The sequence below is a fragment of the Leptonychotes weddellii genome, chromosome 5 (assembly GCF_054177405.1).
Source record: "Leptonychotes weddellii isolate Sample4059 chromosome 5, ASM5417740v2, whole genome shotgun sequence".
NCBI classification, from domain to species: Eukaryota; Metazoa; Chordata; class Mammalia; order Carnivora; family Phocidae; genus Leptonychotes; species Leptonychotes weddellii.
Genome location: NC_138373.1, coordinates 93,973,649 through 93,998,979, shown reverse-complemented (window position 1 = coordinate 93,998,979; position 25,331 = coordinate 93,973,649). Strand labels below are relative to the sequence as shown.

Sequence of the window (25,331 nt, the reverse complement as noted above, 5' to 3'; positions counted from 1 at the left end):
ACAAGCAGGGGGAGTGGGAGAGGGAGAAGCAGGCTTCCCGTGGAGCAGGGAGCCCGATGTGGGGCTCGATCCCAGGACTCTGGGATCATGACCTGAGCCGAAGGCAGACGCTTAACGACTGAGCCACCCAGGTGCCCCCAGAGTATGCTATCTTACAGATATAAAAAGCCTTAAAGATATGCACAGCTGAGTACCATTAAAAGTCAACTGAGGGGCGCCTGGGTGGCTCAGTCGTTAAGCGTCTATCTTCGGCTCAGGTCATGATCTTAGGGTCCTGGGATCGAGCCCTGCATCGGGCGGGCTCTCTGCTCAGCAGGAAGCCTGCTTCTCCCTCTCCCACTCCCCCTGCTTGTGTTCCCTCTCTCGCTGTGTCTCTCTCTGTCAAATAAATAAATAAAATCTTTAAAAAAAAAAAAAAGTCAACTAAAATGAGAAGAGTATAAGAAAAAGCAGCTGTGTGAGACTAACTCCAGCCAGACTCAATTTAATTTCCTTTATTATCCTTCCATGTCTGCTACTCTGCCATTAGCAAAAGCTATACTGTTGAGTGGACTGAGAAGTGAATGAGAGATAAAAGTGAAGGGGCATAGCCAGAAAGGGAAAGGATCCAGAGAGGGCTTTACTTGTTTTAATAGCAGAAAATTGAGTATGTCTGAATATCAGTGGAAAGCCTCCAGCTGACAGTGACTGGTTGAGAATACAAGAAAGAGAAGAAGTAACTGATGCAGTGAAGTCCTTGAGAAAAATGGAATCCAGACTGCAAATAGACCTTCCTTTGACAAAAGGAAACTACTTTCACAATCACAGAAGGGAAAGAGAAGATCAGTGAAGATGTAAGATAGTTTACAGAACTGGTAGTAGATAACATGAGATAATTCTCATCTGATAGCTTCTATTTCCTCTGAAATGTAAGACAAGGTCATCTAATGAGTGTGAAGAGATTAAAAATAGGGTTGGGGAAGAGTGGTTTAAAGGAGGCATGAAATATTCAAGGGAAGGTATGACATTTTCAAAGAATAGGAAAGTGACATAACTAGGGATCGACAGTTCAGGGAAGGGCCATATGTCTTTCCCTTTCTTATAAATATTCACAAGAATGATCCAGAGTTAGAATACTAAAAAAAAAAAAAAAAAATCTCAGGACAGATTATAGTTTATTTATTGAATGCCTATGTTATTGCTTGGCACAATTCTAGACATGGGAGATACAAAATAAACAAAAGTAATAAAATCCCTCTTCTGATGAATATATGTTAATGAAGGTGGGGGGAGAACAAAGGAAACAAATTTATAAGAAAATACCAGATTATGAAAGAGAAGAGTGGTAAGAAATGGTCCTAGAAGGAAACTGGAGGGTGGGAAGCTACTTAGATGCTGTGATCAGAGAAAGCCAATCTAAGAGGAGATACTTGAGCTAAAACCTAAATGTTGACAAGCCAGACACGCAAGTATCTTGAGGAAGAATATTCCGGACAAAGAGAAGAAGAATGGCAGAAAGAAGGTCAGTGTAGCTAAAATAAAATGAACTGGGCAAGTAGTAAGAAAATCAGAGAAGTAGGCAGGGTGTAGATCCTTCAGGTCCTTCTAGGCTATGGTTAAGTCAGGTATTATTCTAAAAGCAATGAAAAACAACTGAAGCTTTTAAGCAGGGGAACGAAAATTCTGATTTGTGCTCTTAAAAGATCCTATTAATTGCTGTGTGAAGAACAGACTACATAGGAATAAAAGTTAAAGCAGAAAAACACTGATAAATTTGATTACATTAAAATTAAGAACTTGCCTTAAAAGACAGCATTAAGAAAGTAAAAATAAAAGCTACAGAGTAACCAAAGAATTCTAAATATATAAAGACAATAAGAAAAAGACAACATAAATTAAAAATGGAAAAAATACTTGGAAAAGTACTTCACAAAAGAGGAAACATGGATGAAAATTTCAGATAACCTCACTAGTAATCAAGAAAATAGGAGTTAAATTTACAATGAGACATCATTTCACTAATAACTTTTCTTTAAATTTTATGAGCTTTGAACATATTTTTTCTGTTTTGGAACGCTTTGTAAATGGAATCTTACTGCTTATATTCATTGAGTTGCTTCATTTGGTCAACATTTTAGTTTTGGGATTCATCTACATTAATTAATCTACATTAATTACAGAGGTGAAGTAACTTGCCCACAGTCACATTGCTGATTGGTGTAAATTGGAGATTCAAATCCAAGAATTCTGATTTTAAAGTTTTTAACCAGGGCATTACACTGCTTTCCAAGTATGTCAACTGTGAATACACACACTGATACATTTTCACTGCTACATAATTACTTGCGTATGCCACAATTTGTTTAACCATTCTACTGCTAATGGACATTTGGGTGGTCCCCTTCCCTCCCCATACTCCTGCCCCTCTGCTTCCTCCCTTTTGCCTTCTTCTCTTTCTTTTTTGCTACTTAACAACAATGATCCAAACAAGCTTGTATATGTCTCAAAGTACACATGTGGAAGAGTTTCTCTTGAATATATACTGCTCGGCTGTAAGATATATACATGCTCAACTTTATATAATAAAACCAATGTAAGAAAAAAAAACTAAAAAATGATTATTTGAATCAGGGTACTCGTAGGACAGGTAGTGAGAAGTGATCAGACTTTCCTTAAAAGAGTGGGATATATTTTGGAACTAGAATGACAACAAGAATCAACAATGATCTTTAAGTCCCTGCCTAAGAAAATGGTTGGCTGATCAAACTATCTACAAGACAGAGAAGACTGGATGGCCTTCCAGTTACTTAGGTGAATTTATTAACCTTCAAAAAACACTTCAAAAGATCACTGTTCTCACAAGGCTAATATAAATAAAAATACATTTACTTTACCTTTTGCTTTCTCCTTTCCTGCTTGATCAGAACCCTGGTACTGAAAAAGGAAGCAAGACAAAAGATATTATGATTAAAGAAATAGTCCCTAAAATGATTGCCATTTTAGCTGAATTGACAACTTGAAATTAAAATCTAAAAGTATAGTAAGAATTATATTATTTTCTCAAAGGAAACTATGAAATGTTATTTATAGTATATACTGTTTCACAAAATTTTCTTAGAAAATCCAAGAAAGGGCGCCTGGGTGGCTCAGTTGGTTAAGCGACTGCCTTCGGCTCAGGTCATGATCCTGGAGTCCCGGGATCGAGTCCCGCATCGGGCTCCCTGCTCGGCAGGGAGTTTGCTTCTCCCTCTGACCCTCCTCCCTCTCATGCTCTCTGTCTCTCATTCTCTCTGTCTCAAATAAATAAGTAAAATCTTTAAAAAAAGAAAATCCAAGAAATAGTAAAAAAGACTCTAGACCTACAATGAATAAACCTAGATTATAAAATCAATATAAGCAAAGAGAAAGCAATGCATTGAAAAGATGTATCCCTGAAACATTCTCATCTGATAGCAATATTCTTGGTCAAGACTGCTATTTTCTTGCTTTATCTTATTATTTCAATATTCTACTAAAATCAGGAGGGAATAGAGAGAAGATCAAAATCTATTTGGATCTAAGGAAATTTTAAGTTTATTATTAGAGAAACTCCAGTTATATTAATGTATCAGCTATGTGTACTAACTTGTTTAAAAAAAATAGCTAGTCATTATGGATGTGCCTTATACCTATGATCTTTGTGCTAAACACTGCACTGAATCCCAATGACAGTACAGTATTTAACAGTTATAAATATTTGCTCTATTAGTAATAATGGAATGCTATAAAACATTCATGACAATTTAAAAAGATCTGCACAATATAGCTTTTGGATATACATGAAACTATGGTCTCAAATTCAAGATCTGTGCAAGAATTATAAGTAAAATAAAAATAAATAAAATGTATATCAGCTATATGAGATAATATAAGAACATGAAAATAAAAACAGCTAATTAACAAGTACTATATATCTTGCACCACCCTAAATGTTTTGGACACTTTATATGTATAAATTCATTTAATCTTCACAGCAACTCCATAAGGTAAGACCTATTTTTATCCCCATTTTACTGATGGAGAAACTAAGAGAGGTTAAGTAACTTGCCCACAGTCACATTGCTGATTGGTGTAAATTGGAGATTCAAATCCAAGAATTCTGATTTTAAAGTTTTTAACCAGTGCATTACACTGCTTTCCAAGTATGTCAACTGTGAATACACAAAGCCGTTCATTTTTCCAAATGAAATTTTTCCAAATTTTCATAAACTACATAAGTTACTGAATACCCTCACACTTGCCACTTACTGAACTTGTTCTTTAACATATTTCCCAAAAGCTATGTCTTAATTGACCATTTTGAGCTCATTGAACAAAGAACCCAATCTATTCTGTTCTATGCAGCACCGTAAGTGTATTGCTGGATTCAAACTTTAGAAAAGAAAAAGGAAGTAAATTACATTTCATTAACACCTCAAATGTTAAGGCTGGAGAGGATCTTAGAGATTAGTTTATTCTCCATCATTTTAAAATTTACAAAAAACTCGCATAAGAAGCAAAGTGACTTTTCAAAGTTCAGAAATATAAGAAGTATGACAGAGCCAACAATATTAAGCATTTCAGTTTATATACAGATAATAAGAAGAGATATCAATTCTATAAGCAGTTCCCACTATAAAGATCAGCAGAATTAGGGACAAGTCAAAGTCTAAATACAGTCTTTATATACATAAATATCAAGTGCTTTCATTCCAGGCTGACTTTCTATTATCCAGGACACTCTTACGGCTCTCACCAAATTCTCTGTAGTACATAATCCCCATCACTATGTGCCTAAGAAAAGTCAATTAAGGACTCAAGGGGCGCCTGGGTGGCTCAGTCAGTTGAACGTTTAGCTCAGGTCATGATCTCAGTCAGGGTCCTGGGATCGAGTCCCTCATCTGGCGCCTGCTCAGCGGGGAGACTGCTTCTCCCTCTTCCTCTGTCCCTCTGCCCTGCTTGTGTTCTCTCTCATTCTCTCGCTCTATCTCAATTAAATAAATAAAATCTTAAAAAAAAAACAAAAACTCAAGACCAGCTGCTGTATCAGCCTACTACCATATAAAAGTGAAAAAGGATCCTGATGTAGAAGTCAAAGGTAATTTCTTAAATAGAACATTTTAGATTGTTATTATGGCAACTGATGCTACTAAACAGTGTCTCTCAATTAGCTGCACTAAAGAAAAACATTGCATCAATTAGGATTTTTAGTTACAAGAAACTGAAAGCACCTTTGGTTAATTTAAACAGAAAAAAAATGTATTAAAAGGAAACTGCATAGAAACGCCTAGGTGGCTCAGTCGGTTAAGCATCTACCTTTGGCTCTCAGCTCAGGTCATGATCTGGGATTGAGTCCCCACACTGGCTCTCTGCTCAACAGGGAGTCTGCTTCTCCCTCTTCCTCTGCCCCCCCCCGCCCCTCCCCACCGGCTCATGCTCTCTCAAATAAATAATAAATCTAAAAAAAATTTTTTTTTAATAAATAAAAAATAAAAGAAAACTAGGTAGCCAACAGACCTGCCAAGAGGGCTGAGAAAGCAGATCTGGCAACCTGCAGGAACAAGATAGTCTAGGCTGTGAGGTCAAGTCAAAACCATGCCATAATTAGTTTCAATAAGGACACTACTGCTGACACAGGTCAACACTGGACACCACTGATTGCACCACTGTTACAGAAAACCCAAGTTTAGCTGTTCTTCACTTGCAAAGCCAATATTCAAGAGATGAGTTTTAACTGGAAAAGAATTTGAGCTTTATTCAGGAGGCTGGCCACCTGGAGAGAAGGTGGACTCCTGTGCAAAAACCAAATCTGAGGTTTCTCTGCTTGGCGCAAAGATTTCCCCCAACCCAAAGATTTTTTTTTTTTAAGATTTTATTTATCTGACAGAGAGACAGAGAGGGCACAAGTAGGCAGAGTGGCAGGCAGAGTGGCAGGCAGAGGGCGAGGGAGAAGCAGGCTCTCTGCTGAGGAGGGAGCCAGACGTGGGGCTCAATCCCAGGACCCCAGGATCATGACCCGAGCCGAAGGCAGCCGCTTAACCGACTGAGCCACCCAGGCACCCCAACCCAAAGATTTTTAAAGGAACTTTATTTAGGGCAGTTATCACTAAAAGGGGAAAACCACAACTATATGGTCAATTTATCTTCGACAAAGCAGGAAAGAATATCCAATGGAAAAAAGTCTCTTCAACAAATGGTGTTGGGAAAACTGGATAGCAACATGCAAAAGAATGAAAGTGGAGGAGTCTGGCTAGCTTAGTCAGTGAAGCATGCAACTCTTGATCACAGGGTTGTGGGTTCAAGCCCCATGCTGGGTGTGGAGCCTACTTTAAAAAAAAAAAAAGTTTAAAAAAATAAACTGGAGATGCCTGGGTGGCTCAGTCAGTTAAGTGTCTGCCTTTGGCTCAGGTCATGATCCCAGGGTCCTGGGATTGAGTCCCATATCAGGCTCCTTGCTCAGCAGGGATTCTGCTTTTACATCTGCTTGCCACTCCCCCAGTTTGTGCATGCTCTCTCTCTCTGACAAATAAATAAATAAAATCTTAAAAAAAAAAAAAAAGGGCACCTGGGTGGCTCAGTTGGTTAAGCAACTGCCTTCAGCTCAGGTCATGATCCTGGAGTCCCAGGATCGAGTCCCACATCGGGCTCCCTGCTCGGCGGGGAGTCTGCTTCTCCCTCTGACCCTCCCCCCTCTCATGCTCTCTCTCTCATTCTCTCTCTCAAATAAATAAAATCTTTAAAAAAAAAAAAAAAAACTAAGCTGGACCACTTTCTTACACCATACACAAAAATAAATTCAAAATGGATGGAAGACCTAAATGTGACACAGGAAACCATTAAAATCCTAGAAGAGAACAGAGGCAGTAACCTCTTTGACATCAGCCATAGCAATTTCTTACTAGATATGTCTCCAGAGACAAGGGAAACAAGCAAAAATAAACTACTGGGATTTCATCAAAATAAAAAGCTTCTGCACAGCAAAGGAAACAATAAAACTGAAAGGCAACCTACAGAATGGGAAAAAATATTTGCAAATGACATATCTGATAAAGGATTAGTGTCCAAAATGTATAAAGAACTTATCAAACTCAACACCCAAAAAACAAATAATCCAGTTAAAAAATGGGCAGAAGACATGAAAAGACATTTTTCCAAAGAAGACATACAGATGGCCAATAGACACATGAAAAGATGCTCAACATCACTCTTCATCAGGGAAATGCAAAGCAAAACTACAATGAGATATCACCTCACACCTGTCAAAACGGCTAAAATTAACAATACAGGAAACAACAGGTGTTGGTGAGGATGCAGAGAAAAGGGAACCCTCTTACACTGCTGGTGGGAATGCAAACTGGTACAGCTACTGTGGAAAATAATATGAAGATTCCTCAAAAAAGTTAAAAGTAGAACTACCCTATGATTCGGCAATTGTATTACTAGGTATTTACCCAAAGAATACAAATATACTAATTCAAAGGGATACATGCACTGTGATGTTTATAGCAGCATTATCACCAATAGCCAATATTATGGAAACAGCCCAAGTGTCCATCAACTGGTGAATGGATAAAGATATGGTGTGTGTATACATACACATACACACACACACACACACACACAGAGGAATATTACTCTGCCATCAAAAAGAATGAAATCTTGCCATTTGCAATGACATGGATGGAGCTAGAGAGTATTATGCTAAGCAAAATAAGTCAGTCAAAGATAAATACCATATCATTTCACTCATAGGTGGAATTTAAGAAACAAAACAAATGATCATAGGGGGTAAAAAGAGAGAAGAAAACCAAGAAACCAACTATAGAGAACAAACTGATGGTTACCAGAGGGGAAGTAGGTGGGAGGATGGGTTAAATAGGTGATGGGGGATTAAGGAGTGCACTTTGTGAGGAGCACTGGGTGTTTTATGGAAATGTGGAATAACTATATTATACACCAGGAAATAACATTATACTTTATGTTAACTAACCGGAATTTAAATAAAAACTTAGTAAAATTAAAAAATTTTTTTAATTTAAAATTTTTTTTAAAAATCAGTAAAAGGGGAGCACAGTGGTCTGTTAACACTTCTTGATTGCTTGCAGACTCAATGGTGCCAGCTACAGATATCATCGTGGTCCTCAGAGGCTGTGCAAGAGGGTTTGGTTCTGAGTCTTTCTGGGAAACAATGCATGATCTATAGCTACACAAAGAAAGGTTTAACCAATCACGTGGACTAAAGGTGCTTGCTAAAAGTTAAAGACTACTAAGTTGGCCAGAGGGGCCAAGGAGGCAGCTTCACCATCTCCACTCCTGGACAGTAAAATACCTCCTCTGGCATCACTAACATTACTGTCCCTGAAAATTCAATCCTGCTACAGCTCCTACAACTGCCCGCAACTACAATAGATGCTCTGTATTCTTTCTTTGGCTTCACTAACTGCTCATTCAAAGTATAGGACAAGTGCATCGAAGTCAGAGCTTAGATCATATGCCCATTTCCTAGCTGCAAAACAGACTGAAACACATTATCTGGGTTTTGTTGTGTTTTTTGCGTTGGGTTTTATGGGGGGTTTTTTTTCCACATTCTTTAGAGGATGGTGGCCTGTGCCTAGCACCATACCTCGTAAGGTGGGAAATACCCCCCCACACACACACACACAGGGGGCTCAGATGCTGGGCTGCCAAAGAGTACAAATATCTACTTCTAAAATGTTATACAATAAAATTAAAATAGTTGATGATCCAAAAGTAATTTTTTATTTGGCTGTCAGATGTGTATGTGTATGTGCGTGTGTGTGTGTGTGTGTGTATTCCTAATAGTTGCTTCTAATGGTTTTGCTTAGGTCAGTGTCAAAATAAGACAGTAATGTTGTTCTTTTTGTTGTTCCACAGGGTTGAGTAAGGTGGCAATACAGAAGGCTCCTGAGGCCTTCTCTTCCCACAGACACACCATATGTACAGCTACATTTGCAGCATTCCCTCTGAAAGAGGTTCAGAAACTAGCTGAGTGACTCCTACATACTAGATAATTGAGAAAACACCCACACTGGAACAGGTAGGAAAGGCTATGACATACTCTTACCATAAACACATTCCTCCCCCCTTAGCACAGTGCCATATAGTTGGGTGGGAACCCCCAATTCCTAGTTTTGACCTGAGGAGCAAATGGTTTGTACTGCATATCCAGCACTCCCAATTTTCAGGGCCCTCACTAGACAGGTAAGTTCCCAAAAACACAGCTCTGAAAGCCAACAGGGCCTGTGTCCAGGAGACCCACAAGACTATAGCAAACATGACATAAGCAAATTCTTAACGGGTGTGTAGCACTCACCACAGCTACCCCTCAGCGTTCATCATGGAGTATGTAAATCATCTATCTTCCAGCCTTTCCCAGAAAAAGGTTTATCTGCACACTTGGCAAGCTCCTTCCTGAGATCCAGGCTTATAATTCCAGCAGACTTCAGCGGCTGGCTGCAAACCGCTCCAGAAAGTGAGAAAGCCAGAGGAGACCTCTCCTGCCTTTTTCCAAACCACTCCAGCACATCATATCTCCCTAGAAGGAGATGGTGTGCCCCAGCTATTATAGCTGCCACCCAAAGAATAGGTCACTGGATGCCCTCACACTCATAGCCAAAGGGGCTTCCTTCCATTCAAGAAACCAGTAGGACTTTAGTAAACAAAGAAACAATTCTTAACTGCCTATCACCCCAGGGCTAAGCAAGTAGTGACCAGGCAAAATCTCTTAACCTCATTAGTTCCCTGAAAAAGGTTTATCTGCTTACCTTAAAAGATACCACTTTAGGGCAAGGCTTCTAATCTAGCAGGCATCAACAGGCAGGCTGTGATCTTCCCCAGAGACCTGGGAAGACTGAACACATCTCTCAGGCTTTCTCCAGAACTCCAGCCCACTCCAGTAAAACCAAATCACCAGTATCTGCCTGGAAGGAGCTTGTATAGCTTATTTAAAGCCACAGCTTTTGTGACAGCCACCCAAAGAATAAGTCTCCTGATCACTTGGGCTTGCATTCACAAGTACCACAGAAATTTAGCAAACAAAGAAAGAGTTCTTACTGGGCACAGAAACATAACCCAGTGGCTAGCACAGAGGAACAGGCAAAAAAGCTCATCTCCCAGTTTCTTCCTGGAAGGGGCTGAAATACATAACATACCCAGCTGCTGCCTGAGGGTTAGCAACCAGGTGCTAACTGCAATCCTACCCATTGGGACACTGATGTGTCTTGGCACACCATCTACTACTAAGAAACACTAAGAACAAAGAAGACTTGGACAATGACAAAAGTTTGAGAGACAACTAGGAGGTAGGGTCTAGCTGATCAAGGAGATTCATTTCCTTCAGAAGACCATTCTGTCAAAACTGGGAGAAGAGGGAGATTTAGGGAAGATCAAGGGGTAGGAAGATCCTGAGCTTACCTCTTCCCACAGACACAGCAAAGCAACAACTATATATAATGCAACTGACTCTGAAAATGACTTGAAGGCTAGCAGAACAGATCCTCCAGAGATCATGACATAAGAAGCAGCCACTCTGAGAAGGGTAGCAGGAGCAGAGAGAGGATTTTGTTGTCAAGATAGTGTCAAGAATGAAGTCCTCTGGTGAGACAACTTATAAACAGGAAGGATCTCACAGGGATGGATGTCCTTGTAAGCAGCAAGGGAATCGATCCTGATATCAGGCACCCCCAGCCCTGGGAACCTGCACCAGAAGATAAGCCCTCACAATGTCACGATTTCAAAGTCAGTGGGGCTTGACTCCAGAAGAGCCAGAAGGCTATAGAAAAACCAATACTCCACTCTTAAAGAGGCAGCATGCCATATCAGTTGGTCCAAGATCCAGCACAAAAATAGCAGATTGAAAAGCACCAGGTTTATAAATAAAGGGAGATTTATTGACTAATTTTAGGGCATGTGCCAGACAGGCAGGGATCTGTAGAAGCTTTCTCTGGGAATGGAAATGCTGGCACAATTTTTCTTGCCCTCCTTCAATCTAGCTGGCCAGATACTTGCGAGAGCCAGTTCTGACACTATGTAGTTCGCTAGCACTGCTGGTCCTGCCCTGGCGTTCCCTTGCAATTATGCACTACCTAACCCACCTGCCCCAACAGGCACCCCTCCAAAGCAACTCCCACTATGCCCCACCCAGCAGGAAGCCCAGCCAGACCAGTGCCACTCCAAAGCAGCTCCTGCCCCAAAGAAGGGGAAGTCAAGTCAAGCCATCAGCATGGGCCTCTCAGCCAGCCATGCCAGGGGCCAGCCCTGCCCATCAGTGTGCTCATAGTAGTCAGGGCCAGTCACTGCAGACAGTTGGGCTGAGGGCCAGCCCCAACTATCAGGGAACCCACAGCAATCACAGCCCAATCACAGCAGGAAGGTACATGCAGCCCACACAGGGGACACCCCTAGAGTGCCTGCTTCTTATGACCAGGGGCAACTGTACTACTGGGCCCTACAGGATCCTTCCACGTTAAGACCACTACTTTCAAAACCAGGAGCTGACCTATCCAATACATAGAAACAGAGTCAGAGAAAACGAAGAGACAAAGGAATATGTGCCAAACAAAAGAATAAAACAAAACCACAGAGGAGCACCTGGGTGGCTCAGTCATTGGGCATCTGCCTTTGGCTCAGGTCATGATCCCAGGGTCCTGGGATCGAGCCCCACATCAGGCTCCCTGCTCAGCAGGAAGCCTATTTATCCCTCTCCCACTCCCCCTGCTTGTGTTCCTGCTCTCACTATCTCTCTCTCTCTGTGTCAAATAAATAAATAAAATCTTTTTTTTAAAAAACACACAGAAAACTAAACAAGACAGAAATAAGCCACCTACCCAATAAAGAGTTCAAACTAATGGTCATAAAGATGTTCACTGAACTTGAGGGGAGAGTGGATGAACTTCAACAAAGAGGAAATATAAAAAGAAACCATCAGAACTGAAAAATAACTAAAATGAAAAATAAACCACAGGGAATCAATAGCAGATTAGAGAATGCAGAAGAAGAGACAGCAATCTGGAAGCAAGAGTAGTGGAAAGCACCCAAAAACAAACGAAAAAAGAACAACAACAAAAAATTAATGATGATAGCTTAAGGGATCTCTGGAATAACGTCAAAGATAATAACATTGATATTATAACGGTTTCAGAGAAAAAGAGATAGAATGGAGCAGAAAACTTATTTGAAGACATAATAACTGAAAACTTCCCTAACTTGGGGAAAGAAATAGACATCCAGGTCCAGGAGGCAAAGAAAGCTCCAAACAAGATGAACCCAAGGAGGGCCACACCAAGAAATATAATAATTAAAATGTCAAAAAGTAAACATAAGGAGAGACTCTTAAATGAAAGAGAAAAGCAAATGGTTACATACAAGAGAAACCACATAAGACTATCAACTGATTTTTCCTCCTTTCAGGAGAAACATTGCAGGCCAGAAATAAGTACGTGATATATTCAAAATGCTAAAAGTTCTTACAACTAAAAATAATGTACCCTGCAAGGTTATCATTCAGAATTGAAAGAGAATGAGTTTCCAGACAAACAAAAAAGGAATTCATCACCACTAAGCCAGCCTTACAAGAAATATTAAAGAGACTTCTTCCAGTAAAAAGGTCATAACAAAGAAAAATAATGAAGGGAAAAAATGCACTGGCAAAAGCAAATATATAGGAAAGACACTAGATCAGTCACCATAAAGCTAGTATGAAAGTCAAAAAACAAAAGCAATAAAATCAATTATATCTACATATTAGAAAATACACAAAATAAAACATCTAAAATATGAAAAAATATACATTTTAGGTATAAAATCTAAAAAAAGCTAAAATATACACAAAACATGGAGGGGGCAGTAAATGTGTTTTATGAATGTGTTCTAACTTAAGTCACACCTAAATTAATGTAGACTACTATATACACAAGATATTATATATGAAACTCCTGGTAACCACAAACTAAAAACCTATAATAGATGCACAAAGAACAAAGAGAAAGAAATACAAACACCACTGGGAAAGTCATCAAATCACAAGGGAAGAGAGTAAGAAAAGAATAAAGAAGAAGTACAAAAACAACCAGAAAACAATGAATAAAATGGCATAAGTACACACCAACCAATAACTACTTTAAATGTAAATGGACTCAATGCTCTAACAAAAAAACATAGGCTGACTGAATGGATTAAAAGCCCAACTTACAAAAAGACTTCCTTCAAACCTAAAGACACATACAGACTGAAAGAGAAGAGATGAAAAAGATATTCCATGCAAATGGAAGCAAACCAATGAACAAAAAGCTGGGGCTGCAATACTTAAACAAAATAGACTTTAAAGACCATAAGAAGACACAAAGAAGGGTATTACATACTGAAATAGAGATCGATCCAAAACCACAACATAACAATTCTAAGTATCTGCGCCCAACATAGGAGCATCTGAACACATAAAAGAAATATTAACAGACACAAAGGGAGAAATTAACAGTAACACAATAACAGTAGTGGATTTTAACACCCCATTTACATCAATGGAAGATTATCCAGACAAAATATCAATTAAAAAAAAAAAACAGTGAACTTGAACAACACATTAGACCACATGGGCTTAACAGATATATACACAAAACATTCCCAAAACAGATTACACATTCTTTTCAAATGCACATGGAATGTACAATATGAGCAATATAACCTAGAAATGAATTACAAGAAAAAACCTGGAAAAAAAAACAACACAAACATGTGGAAACTAAACATCATGCTACTAAGAAACCAATGGATCAATGAAGAAATCAAATAGGAAACCAAAAAATATCTGGAGACAAATGAAAATGGAAACACAATAGTTCAAATTCTATGGGACACAGGAAAGGCAGTTCTAAGAGGGAATTTACCAATATAGGTCTACCTCAAGAAATAAGAAAAATCTCAAATAAACAATATAGCTTTATACCTTAAGGAACCAGAAAAAAGAACAAAGCCATAAGTTAGTAGAAGAAAAATAATAATAAAGCTTAAAATGGAAATAAATAAAATACAGACTATAAAATAAATCAATGAATTAAGAGCTGGTTCTTTGAAAAGTAAAGGAAAAATTAAAATTAAAAAAAAAAAAACCCCACCTCAAACTAGATTCACTAAGAAAAACAAAGAATGGGGCTCAAAAAAATAAAACCAGAAATGAAGAATTAACAACTGATACCACAGAAATACACAGGATTGTAAGAAACTACTACAAAAAATTAGGGATGCCTGGGTGGCTCAGTCAGTTAAGCGGCTGCCTTCGGCCCAGGTCATGATCCCAGGGTCCTGGGATTGAGTCCCACATCCAGCTCCTTGCTCAGCAGGGAGCCTGCTTCTCCTTCTCTCTCCCTCTGCTTGTGCTCTGTCAAGTAAATAAAATCTTAAAAAAAAAAAAAAAAAGAAACTACTACAAAAAATTATATGGAAACAAATTAAAAACCTAAAGAAATTAATAAATTCCTAGAAACATACAACAACCTTCCAAAACTGAACAGGAAGAAACAGAAATTCTGAACAGACCATTACTAGTAGTGAATAAAATCAGTAATCATAAAACTCAACAAAAGTCCAGGACAAGATGGTTTCACAGGTAAATTCTACCAAAAATGTAAATAAGAGTTAATACCTATCCTTCTCAAACTATTGCAAAAAACAGAAGAGGAAGGATTGCCTCCAAATTCGTTCTAAGAGGCCAATATTACCCTGACACCAAAACACAACAAAAACTTTTAAAAATTCATTAAAAGGATCATTCACCAATCAACTGCATTTCATCTCAGGGATGCAAAGACTGTTCAATATATGCAAATTAACATGATACATCATATTAACAAAGTGAAAGATAAAAATCATGTGATCATCTCAATAGATGATGAAATAGAAAAAATTTGACAAAATTCAATTTCCTTTCATCATAAAAACTCAGAACAAAATGGGTTTAGAGGGAATATACTTCAACATAATATATGACATATATGATAAACCCACAGCTAACAACATAGTCAATGGTGAAAATCTGAAAGCTGTTTTCTAAAATGAAGAACAAGACAAGGATATCCACTCTACAACTTTTATTCAACCAAGTATTGGAAGTCCTGGCTGTGGTAATCAGACAAGAAAAAGCCCTCCAAATCGGTAAGGAAGAATTCAACCTGTCACTATTTGCAGATGACATGATACTATACATAGAAAACTCTAAAGGCTCCACCAAAAAACTGTTAGAATAAATGAATTCAGTAGAGTTGCAGGATACAAAATTAATGTGCAGAAATCTGTTGTGTTTCTATATACTAAAAATGAAATAGCAGAAAGAGAAATTAAGAAAACAATTCCATTTGCAATTGCATCAAAAAAAATAATAACAAAATAGAGATGCCTGGGTGGCTCAGTCAGTTAAGTGGGGACCCTTGATTTTGGCTCCAGTCATAATCTTATGGGTTGTGGGATCCGGCCCCACATTGGGCTCTGCCCTCAGCAGGGAATCTGCTTCTTTCCTTCTCCCTCTGCCCCTCCCCCTGCTCACAGTCTCTGTCTCTCAAATAAATAAGTCTTAAAAAACAAAGAATAAAATACCTAGGAATAAATTTAACCAAAGAGGTGAAAGACCTGTTCTCTGAAAACGATTAAGACCTTGATGAAAGAAATTGAAGGCAATACAAATAAATGGAAAAATACTCTGTGCTCATGGACTGGAAGAATTCATATTGTAAAAATGTCCTTACTGGAATGTCTGGGTGGCTCAGTCAGTTAAGCGACTGCCTTTGGCTCAGGTCATGATCCCGGGGTTCTGGGACTGAGCCCCACTTTGGGCTCCCTGCTCAGCGACTTCTCCCTCTCCTTCTGCCCCCTGCTTGTGCTCTCTCTCTCTCTCAAAAAGAAAAAAAAAAAAAATGTCCTTACTACCCAAAGCAAGCTACATATTCAGTGCAAACTGTATCAAAATACTGACTGTATTTTTCAGAGAATTAGAATAAATAATCCTAAAATTTGGATAGGACCACAAAAGACACTGAATACCCAAAGCAATGTTGAGAAAGGAGGATGAAGCTGATGGCATCAGAATCCCAGATTTCAAAGTATACTACAAAGTGATAGTAATCAAGACAATATGGTATTGATACAAAAATACATCACCAAGACCAAATAGCCCAGAAAAAAACCCACGTTTATATGGTCAACTAATCTATGACAAGGGAGGCAAAAATATACAATAGGAAAAAGACAGTCTTTTTTGATAAATAGTATGGGGATACTGGACAGTTACATGGAAAAGAATAAAACTGGACCACTTTCTTATACTACACGCAAAAATAAACTCAAAATGGATTAAAAATGTAGATGTAAGACCTGAAACCATAAAACTCCTAGAAGAAAACATAAGCAGTAAACTCTTAGACATCAACCTTAGCAATATTTTTCTGAATCTGTCTCCTTAGAAAGGGAAGTAAAAGCAAAAATAAACTGGGACTACCATCAAACCGAAAAGCTTTTGCACAGTGAAAGAAACCATCAACAAAACAAAACAGCAACCTAGTTAATAGGAAAAGATATTTGCAAATGATGTATCCAATAAGGGGCTAATATCCAAAACATATAAAAGACTCCTACAACTCAAACCCCCCCAAAAATAATCCAATTAAAAATGGGCAGAGGACATGAATAGACATTTTTCCAAAGAAGACATACAGATGGCCAACAGACACATGAAAAGATATTCAAAATCAATAATCATCAGGAAAATGCAAATCAAAACCACAATAAGGTATCACCTCACACCAGTCAGAATGGCTAATATCAAAAACACACACACAAAAAACGTGTTGGTGAGGATGTGGAGAAAAGGGAACTCTTATGCACTGTTGGTGGGAATGTAAATTAGTGCAACCACTATAGAAAACAGTATGGAGGTTCATCCAAAAATTAAAAGTGAAAAAAAATCATATGATCCAGTAATTCCACTACTAGGCATTTACACGAAGAAAACAAAAACACTGACTAAAAAAGATATATGCATTCCTATGTCTATTGTAGCATTATTTACAATTGCCAAGATATGGAAACAACCTGAGTTTCCATGGATATGAAAGATGTGGTACCTATACACAATGGAATATTACTCCGCCATAAAAAAATGAAACCCTGCCATTCACAACAACATGGATAGCCTAGAGGATATTATGCTAAGTGAAATAAGTCAAAGAAAGACAAATACCACTTTACTTCATTTATACATGAAATCTAAAAAAAACAAATTAACAAACAACATTAAGAAAAAAAAACAAAAACAGAAACAAACTCCTAATTATACAGAACAAACCAGTGACTGCCAGAGGTGCGGGGGATGGGAAAAAAAGGTGAACTAGATGAAGAGGATTAAGAGGTACAGATTTCCAATTATATAAACTAAATAGGTCATAGGAATGTAAAATATGGCATAGGGAATATAGTCAATACTGTAATGACTTTGTATGTAACAGATATTAACTACACTGATATGATCTTAAATCACTACTACAATACTGTATGTCTACTAAACTTTCATTAAAAGTCTTTTAATTTAATTTTAATTAAATTACTACATATTTTTTTAAACTGGGAGAGATGGCTATTTTAACTTATACACAGAAACCAAAATAGAGAGTAAAGGAACATTAAGAAACAGAGGAACATATTTCAAAAAAAGGAACAAAATAAATCTCCAAAAGAGATCTTAATGAAATGGAGATAACTGATTTGAATGATAGAGAGTTCAAAATAATGGTCATAATGATGCTTACTGAGGTCAGCAGAAAAATGCATAAACAAAGTGAGAATTCCAACAAAGAAAAAATATTAGAAAGTACCAAACAGAAATAACAGAGCTGAACAGTAGAATAACTTCACTGAAAAATTCAACAGAGCAACAGAAGACTAGATCAAGTAGAAGAAAAGATCACTGAGCTCAAAGACAGAGCAGTGGAATTCATCCAATTAAAAGAGCTGGTAATAAAAAAAAGAAGAAGAAGAAGAATGAAAAACAATAGACTGTTAAGGGACATATGGGTCAACATTAGCTAAACCAATATACCCATGATAGTGGCCCCACGCTTATTCAAAGAAATAACGACTGAAAACTTCCCTAACAAGAAAAAAGAAACAGACTCACATCCAGGAAACTCATAAAGTACCAAATAAGATGAATACAAAAAAATAAACACCAAGACACATCATAATGAATTGTCAAAGTTAAAGACAGAGAGACTCTTAAAAGCAGCAAGAGAAACACAACTTGTTATTCACAGAAGAACCCCCATAAGACTGTTCACAGATTTTTCAGCAGAAACTCTGCAGGCCAGAATAAAGTAGCACAGCTCTCTTCCTCAGGGCTGCCTGTGGAGGTGGCAGCCATCTGTTATTGGGCATCATGGCTGCCCTCAGACCTCTGGTGAAGCCCAAGATTGTTAAAAAGAGGACCAAGAAGTTCATCTGGCACCAATCAGACCGCTATGTCAAAATTAAGCAAAACTGGCGGAAACCCAGCGGCATTGACAATAGGATGCACAGAAGATTCAAGGGCCAGATCTTGATGCAAAACACTGGTTATGGGAGCAACAAGAAAACAAAGCACATGTTGCCCAGTGGCTTCCAGAAGTTCCTAGTCCACAACGTCAAGGAGCTTGAAGTGCTGCTGATGTGCAAATCTTACTGTGCAGAGATTGCTCACAATGTCTCCCCCAAGAACTGCAAAGCTATTGTGGAAAGAGCAGCCCAGCTGGCAATCAGAGTCACCAATCCCAACGCCAGGCTGCGCAGCGAAGAAAACGAATAGACAGCTTGTTGTGCACGTCATATTTGTGTTAATAAAACCATAAAACTACAAAAAAAAAAAAAAAAGAATAGAGTAGCACAATATATTTAAAGTGCTAACAAAAAAAGACCTACCAACCAAGAATACTCTACCAGCAAAGTTGTCCTTCGGAATTAAAGAAAGATGGAGTTTTCCAGACAAACAAAAGTTATGGAGTTTGTTACCACTAAACCAGCCTTACCAGAAATGTTAAAGGGAATTCTTCAAACTGAAATTAAAAAATATTACTAACAGGAAAACATATTAAAGTATAAAACTCACTAGTAAAGAGAAATATATAAATAAATTCAGAATATTCAAATTTAATGGTGGTGGGCAATCACTTATAATTCTCTTATGAAAGAAATAGGATTACAATAATCTGCCAACAGACACAGAATGAAAAAATGCAAATTGTGACATCAAAAAAATGTGAGGGTGTCAGTAAGGGAAGTGTGAGACTCTTGATCTCCTGGTTATGGGTTTGAGCCTCACATTGGGTGTAGACATTACTTTAAAGTCTGAAACATGGTGCCTGGGTGGCTCAGTTGGTTAAGCGACTGCCTTTGGCTCAGGTCATGATCCTGGAGTCCCGGGATCGAGTCCTGCATCGGGCTCCCTGCTCAGCAGGGAGTCTGCTTCTCCCTCTGAACCTCCTGCCTCTCATGCTCTCTGTCTCTCATTCTCTCTCTCTCAAATAAATAAATTAAAAAGATAAAATAAAATAAAATAAAATCTTTAAAGTCTGAAACACACACACACAAACATGGAAGTGGGAGAGCTTTGACGTACATCTCAAGTTAGTTATTATCAGCTCAAAACAGACTGTAATGTTTCATATAGGCCTCATGATAAACACAAAGTAAAAGCCTATAAAGAAAAATTTTAAAAAAGGAATCAAAGCATACCATACAGAAAATCATCAAACTACAAAGCAATAAAGTAAGAGAGAAAAAAGGGAATAGAGAAATAAAACAACCAAAAAACACTTAACAAAATGGCAACAGTAAGTCCATAACTATCAATAATTTCTTTAAACGTAAATGGTCTCAATTCTCTAATCAAAAGATAAGAGTCACTTATTAGATTTTTTTTTAAATGATCCAACTAGAAGTTTCATGTAAAAGACACACCTCAGCTTTAAGGACATGCACAGACTGAAAGTGAACAGATGGAAAAATGATACTTCATGCAAGTGGAAACCAAAAGAAAGATGGAATGGCATACCTATATCAAGCAAAATGGACTCTAAGCCAAAGACTGTAACAAGAGACAAAGAAAATTATTACATGATGACAAAGGGGGTCAAATGATCAAGAAGATATAACAACTGTAAACACTAATGCACCCAACAATGGAGCATCTAGATTTATAAAGCAAATATAAGCAGAGCTGAAGCAAGAAGCAGCAACAGAATAACAGCACGAGACTTCAATAATCCACATTCAACAAAAGACTGATCATTATGATACTCTGATATATAACAAGAAAAGTATATTTGGTTTTCATCCCCAATCCTGGCACAGAGCTCCTAAAACCCTTGGAATTTCTTAATGAGAGCAAAAAGAAAAAAAAATAACATAAATAAAATGATAAAAGGAAAAAAAGGAAAAGGTTCTTTTGTTATGTTAATGAAGTATCTTTTGGAACACACCTGAGGATGGGGACTAGCTGCCAGGAGAACCAACCATGTAATTAGAGAGTTGGAACTTTCAGTCTCACCCCCTTAACTTCCTGGAGGGGAAAGGAACTGAAGGTTGAAGTACCTAGTAATAGCCAGTGATTTAATCAATCACACCTACATAATTAAGCCTCCATAAAAACCAAAGGGACTGAGTTTGGAGAGCTTTCAGGTTGGTGAACACATGGAGATTTGGGGAAATGGAAATGGAAAGGAAATGGAAATTCCATGGAATGGAATGGAAATTCCATGCTCTTTCCCCGTATCTTGCCTTAAGTATTTCTTCTATCTGGCTATTCCTGAACTATATCCATTTAAAATAAAACTGTAATCAAGTAGATAAAATGTTTCTCTGAGTTCTGTGAGCTCCTCTAACAAATCCATTGAACCCAACGAGGGCCTCAATGGAATCTCCAATCTATAGCCAGTTGGTCAGAAGCACAGGTGACAACCAGGACTTGCTATTGGTGACTGAAGTAGGGGGCAGGAACAGTTCTGTAGGAATCTAACATTATCTCCAGCTAGATACTGTCATAAATGAGTTTAATTGTATGACACTAATTGTAGGACACCAAGCTACTTTTGGAGAATTGCTTGGTGGGGCCAGGGGTGGGGAACAGACACATCAGAATCAGATATAAAATCAGTAAGAAAATATTGGTATTAAACTATACATTAGATGAGATGGACTTAACAGAAAGAACATGTTACAGAACATTCCATCCAACAGCAACAAAATATACAGCCCACATAGATCATTCTCCAGAACAGATCAATTGTTAATCTACAAAATAAGTCTTAAATTTAAGAAGACTGAGATCATATCAAGGATCTCTTCCAACTACAATGGCATAAAACTAGAAATCACAGGGTCCCTGGCTGGCTCAGTCAGTTAACATCCAACTCTTGGTTTCAGCTCAAGTCATGATCTCAGGGTCACAAGATCGAGCTCTCCCCTCCTCGTCAGGGTCCATGCTCAGCATGCAGTCTACTTGGGATTTTCTCTCTCTCCCTTTCCCTCTGCCCCTCTCCCTGCTCATGCATATTCTCTAAATAATTAAGTAAATAAAATCTTAAAAAACAAAACAAAACAAAAATAAACCGAGAAATCACTTCCAAGAAGAAAACTGAAAAACACATTTATGTGGAGACTAAACATCCTCCTGAACAACCAATGGGCCAAAGAACAAATTAAAAACAAAATAAAAACGTATCTTGAGACAAATGAGAATGAAAACACAACATACAAAAACTTATGGGATGCAGCTAAAGCAGTTCTTGGTAGCAATAAATGCCTATATTAAGAAAAAGAGAAAGAGCTCAAAAAAACCACCTAACTTTACACCTCAAGGAGCCAAAACAAAACAAAAACAAAGCACAAAGTTCGAAGAAACAAGTCTACAGCACAGAGAGTAAAAACAAATGAAATAGATACTAAAAAGACAATAGAAAAGATCAATGAAAATAGCGGGTGAGTTTTTGAAAAGATAAAATTAACAAACCATTAGCTACATTTATCAAAAAAAAAGACATGAATGAAATAAAAAATGGAAAAGACATTACAACTGACATAATACAAATAAAAAGCATCATAAGAAGCTACTATGAACAATTATAAACCACAAATTGGACAACTGAGAATAGATAATTTGTTGAAATATACAATCTACCAAAACTGAATAATGAAAAAATAGGAAATCATAATAGACCAATACTAAGGAGACTGAATCAGTATTCAAAAATCAACCAATAGAGAACAAAGACTAGATGGCTGTACTGGTGAAGTCTACCAAGCATTTAAAAAATAACTAGTATCAATCCTTCTCAAGCTCTTCCAAAAAAAACAGAACACTTCTAAACTCATTTTACCAGACTAGCATTACCCTGATAGAAAAACCAGACAAAGACACACAAGGAAGGAAAATTACACGCCAATATACCTGTTGAACATGAATGCAAAAATCTTCAACATAATATCAGTAAACCAAATTTAACATAATAGCAAAAAGATCCTTCACTATGATCAAGCTGGATTCATTCCAGGGATGCAATGATGGCTTACCATATGCAAATCAATGTGATAAAACGCATTAACAAAAGGAAGCTTAAAAATCATGATCGTTTCAATAGCTACAGAAAAAGCATTTGCCAAAATTCAACATTCTTTCATCATAAAAACTCCTAACAAAGTGAGTACAGAAAGAACACACCTCAACATAATAAAGGCCATAGATGACAAGCCCATAGCAAATCTCACATTCAAAGGTGAAACACTGTAACCTTTTCCTCTGTGATCAGAAACAAGGGTGCCCACTCGCATCACTTTCATGCAACCTAACAAGGAAGTCCTAACCAGAGCAATCAGGAGAGAAAAAGAAATAAAGAACATCCAAAACAAAAAATAGCAAGTAAAATTGTATTAATTTTCAGATAACATGATATATACAGAAAACCCTAAAGACTCCACCAAATAAAAACTGTTAGAATAAACAAATTCAGTAAAGTTACAGAATATGAATATACAAAAATCAGTTGTGTTTCTATACACTAACAACAATCTATCAAAATGAGAAATTAAGAAAACAATCCTACTTACAATAGCAGCAAAAAAAATAAGTAAAATAAATTTAACCAAGGAGACGAAACATCTGTATACTGAGAACTACAAGACATTGATGAAAGAAACTGAAGAATACACAAGTAATGGTGAGAAATTTCATGCTTATGGATTGGAAGAATCAATATTGTTAAAATGTCCATACTATTCATAACAATCTACAGATTCAATGCAATCCCCATCAAAATTCCAATAGAATTTTTCACAGAAATAGAACAAACAATACTAAAATTTGTATGGGACCACAAAAGACCCCAAATAGCCAAGGTAATCTTCAGAAAAAGAACAAAGCTGAAGGCATCACACTTGATTCAAACTATACAGATCTTCCTTGACTTACAATAGGGTTACATTCTGATAAAGACATTTTAAGTTGAAAATATTATAGTTGAAAATGCATTTAATACACCTAACCTACCAAATTTCATAACTTAGCCTAGCCTACCTGAAGCATACTCAGAACACTTTACATTAGCCTACAGTTGGGAAAAATAATCTAACACAAAGCCCATTTTATAATAAAGTGTTGAATATCTCATGTAACTTATCATATGCTGTACTAAACGTGAACAAGAGAATGGCTGTATGGGTACAGAATGGTTGTTAGTGTATCATTGTTTACCCTCCTGATTGCATGGCTGACTGGGAGTTACAACATGCTGCCATTGCCTACCATCTTGAGATAGTATACTACATATCACTAGCCCAGAAAAAGATCAAACTTCAAAATTCAAAGTATGGTTTCTACTGAATGCATACTGCTTTTGCATCATTGTAAAGTCAAAAAATTTTAAGTCACACCATCATCAGTCAGGGACTGACAAACCTAAGGTACTGGCATAAATATAGACATGCCGACTGAGATTCTGGAATAAAACAGAGAGCCTAGCATGCATAAATGTCATAAATTAATTGATGACAAAAGAGCCAAGAAAATCTAATGGTGCAAAGATAATAAATTGTCCTAAAATAAATGGTAGGGAAAACTGGATGGTCACATGCAAGTGAATGAAATGAAAGTGGACCCCTATCTTACACCATACACAAAAATTCAGTCAAAATGAAGTAAAGACATGAACCTAAGACCTGAAAACATAAGTGCTAGAAGAAAACACAGGGGGTTAAGCTCATTGACGTTGGTTTTGGCAATAAATTATTTAGATTAAACCAAAAACAAAGACAACAAAAGCAAAAATAAATAGAACTCCATCAAACTGAAAAGCTTCCACATGCAAAAGAAATCAACAAAATGAAAAGGCAACCTAAGGAATGGGACCAAATATTTGCAAATGTTATATCTGATAAGATGTAAATATACACAATCTATACAAAACTCATACTACTCAATAACACACAAAACAAAACAAATTAACTCAATTTAAAAAGAGGCAAAGAGGCAGCTCATCCTGCCCATCGGTCATGGGCAGGGTAGCAGGACCCTTAGCTGACTTCATTCTACAGATACAACTAGATAACACCCACATCAGTTTAAATAACCCAGAAAATGATGCAAGAACAGACTCTCAACAGTTAAATGTAGAAAAAAGGCCACATCAAAGAGGGCAGGAAGGGCAGAGATGCAGTCCAGAGCTAAATGGACCTGTGGGACTGTGCCTGGAAGGGAGAGACACTGCCCATGAGGAGAGAGGAAAGGACCCCAAACCAGGTACCCCAGGCATAGGGGACCCACACTGGGACAAACAAGCCCCATAATATTTGACTCTGAAAACCAGAGGGGCATAATTTCATGAGTTCTTACAATCAGCGGGGCTTAACATCTAGAATTTACAAAATGAGTTGGCTCAGCTCTGGGAGAGCCAGGATGGCAACAAGAAACTGAGTCCCCACCCTTAAAGACACTGCACAACAGCCCAGTGATGATACAGCACTGAAGTAGCAGTTTGAAAAAATACCTGAGGTATATGGGAGGGAGATTTGTTTACTAATCTCAGAGTGTATGCTGGAGGGGTAGGGATCATTGGGAGATTTCTCTGGAAACAAAAGGTCTGGCAGGTGCCATTTCCCGCCCCAACCCTGAAGCCTAGACCCTTAGATACCTGCAGAAATCAACACAGTGCCAACACTAGCTACCTAACTTGCCAAAAGCATAAATGCCCCTGCCTTTTCCTGTCCAACTGCCCTCTCCAATACACCCTTGGCCAGATCCATCCAAAGTG

The 25,331-nt window shown here is 37.6% G+C and overlaps 1 protein-coding gene and 1 pseudogene across 1 annotated transcript in view; one reads left to right on the top strand and one right to left on the bottom strand.

Annotated features, from left to right (window-relative positions):
* Positions 1-8,467, bottom strand: part of REDIC1 (regulator of DNA class I crossover intermediates 1) — a 57,827-nt gene extending 49,360 nt beyond the window's left edge. Inside the window, exon 1 of the mRNA XM_081818950.1 lies at positions 8,327-8,467. Coding sequence (XP_081675076.1) covers positions 8,327-8,467 — 141 coding nt within the window. The remainder of the gene's footprint in view (positions 1-8,326) is intronic.
* Positions 8,468-18,402: 9,935 nt separating this feature from the next.
* Positions 18,403-18,959, top strand: LOC102736513 (large ribosomal subunit protein eL32 pseudogene; annotated as a pseudogene).
* The last annotated feature ends 6,372 nt before the right edge of the window (positions 18,960-25,331 follow it).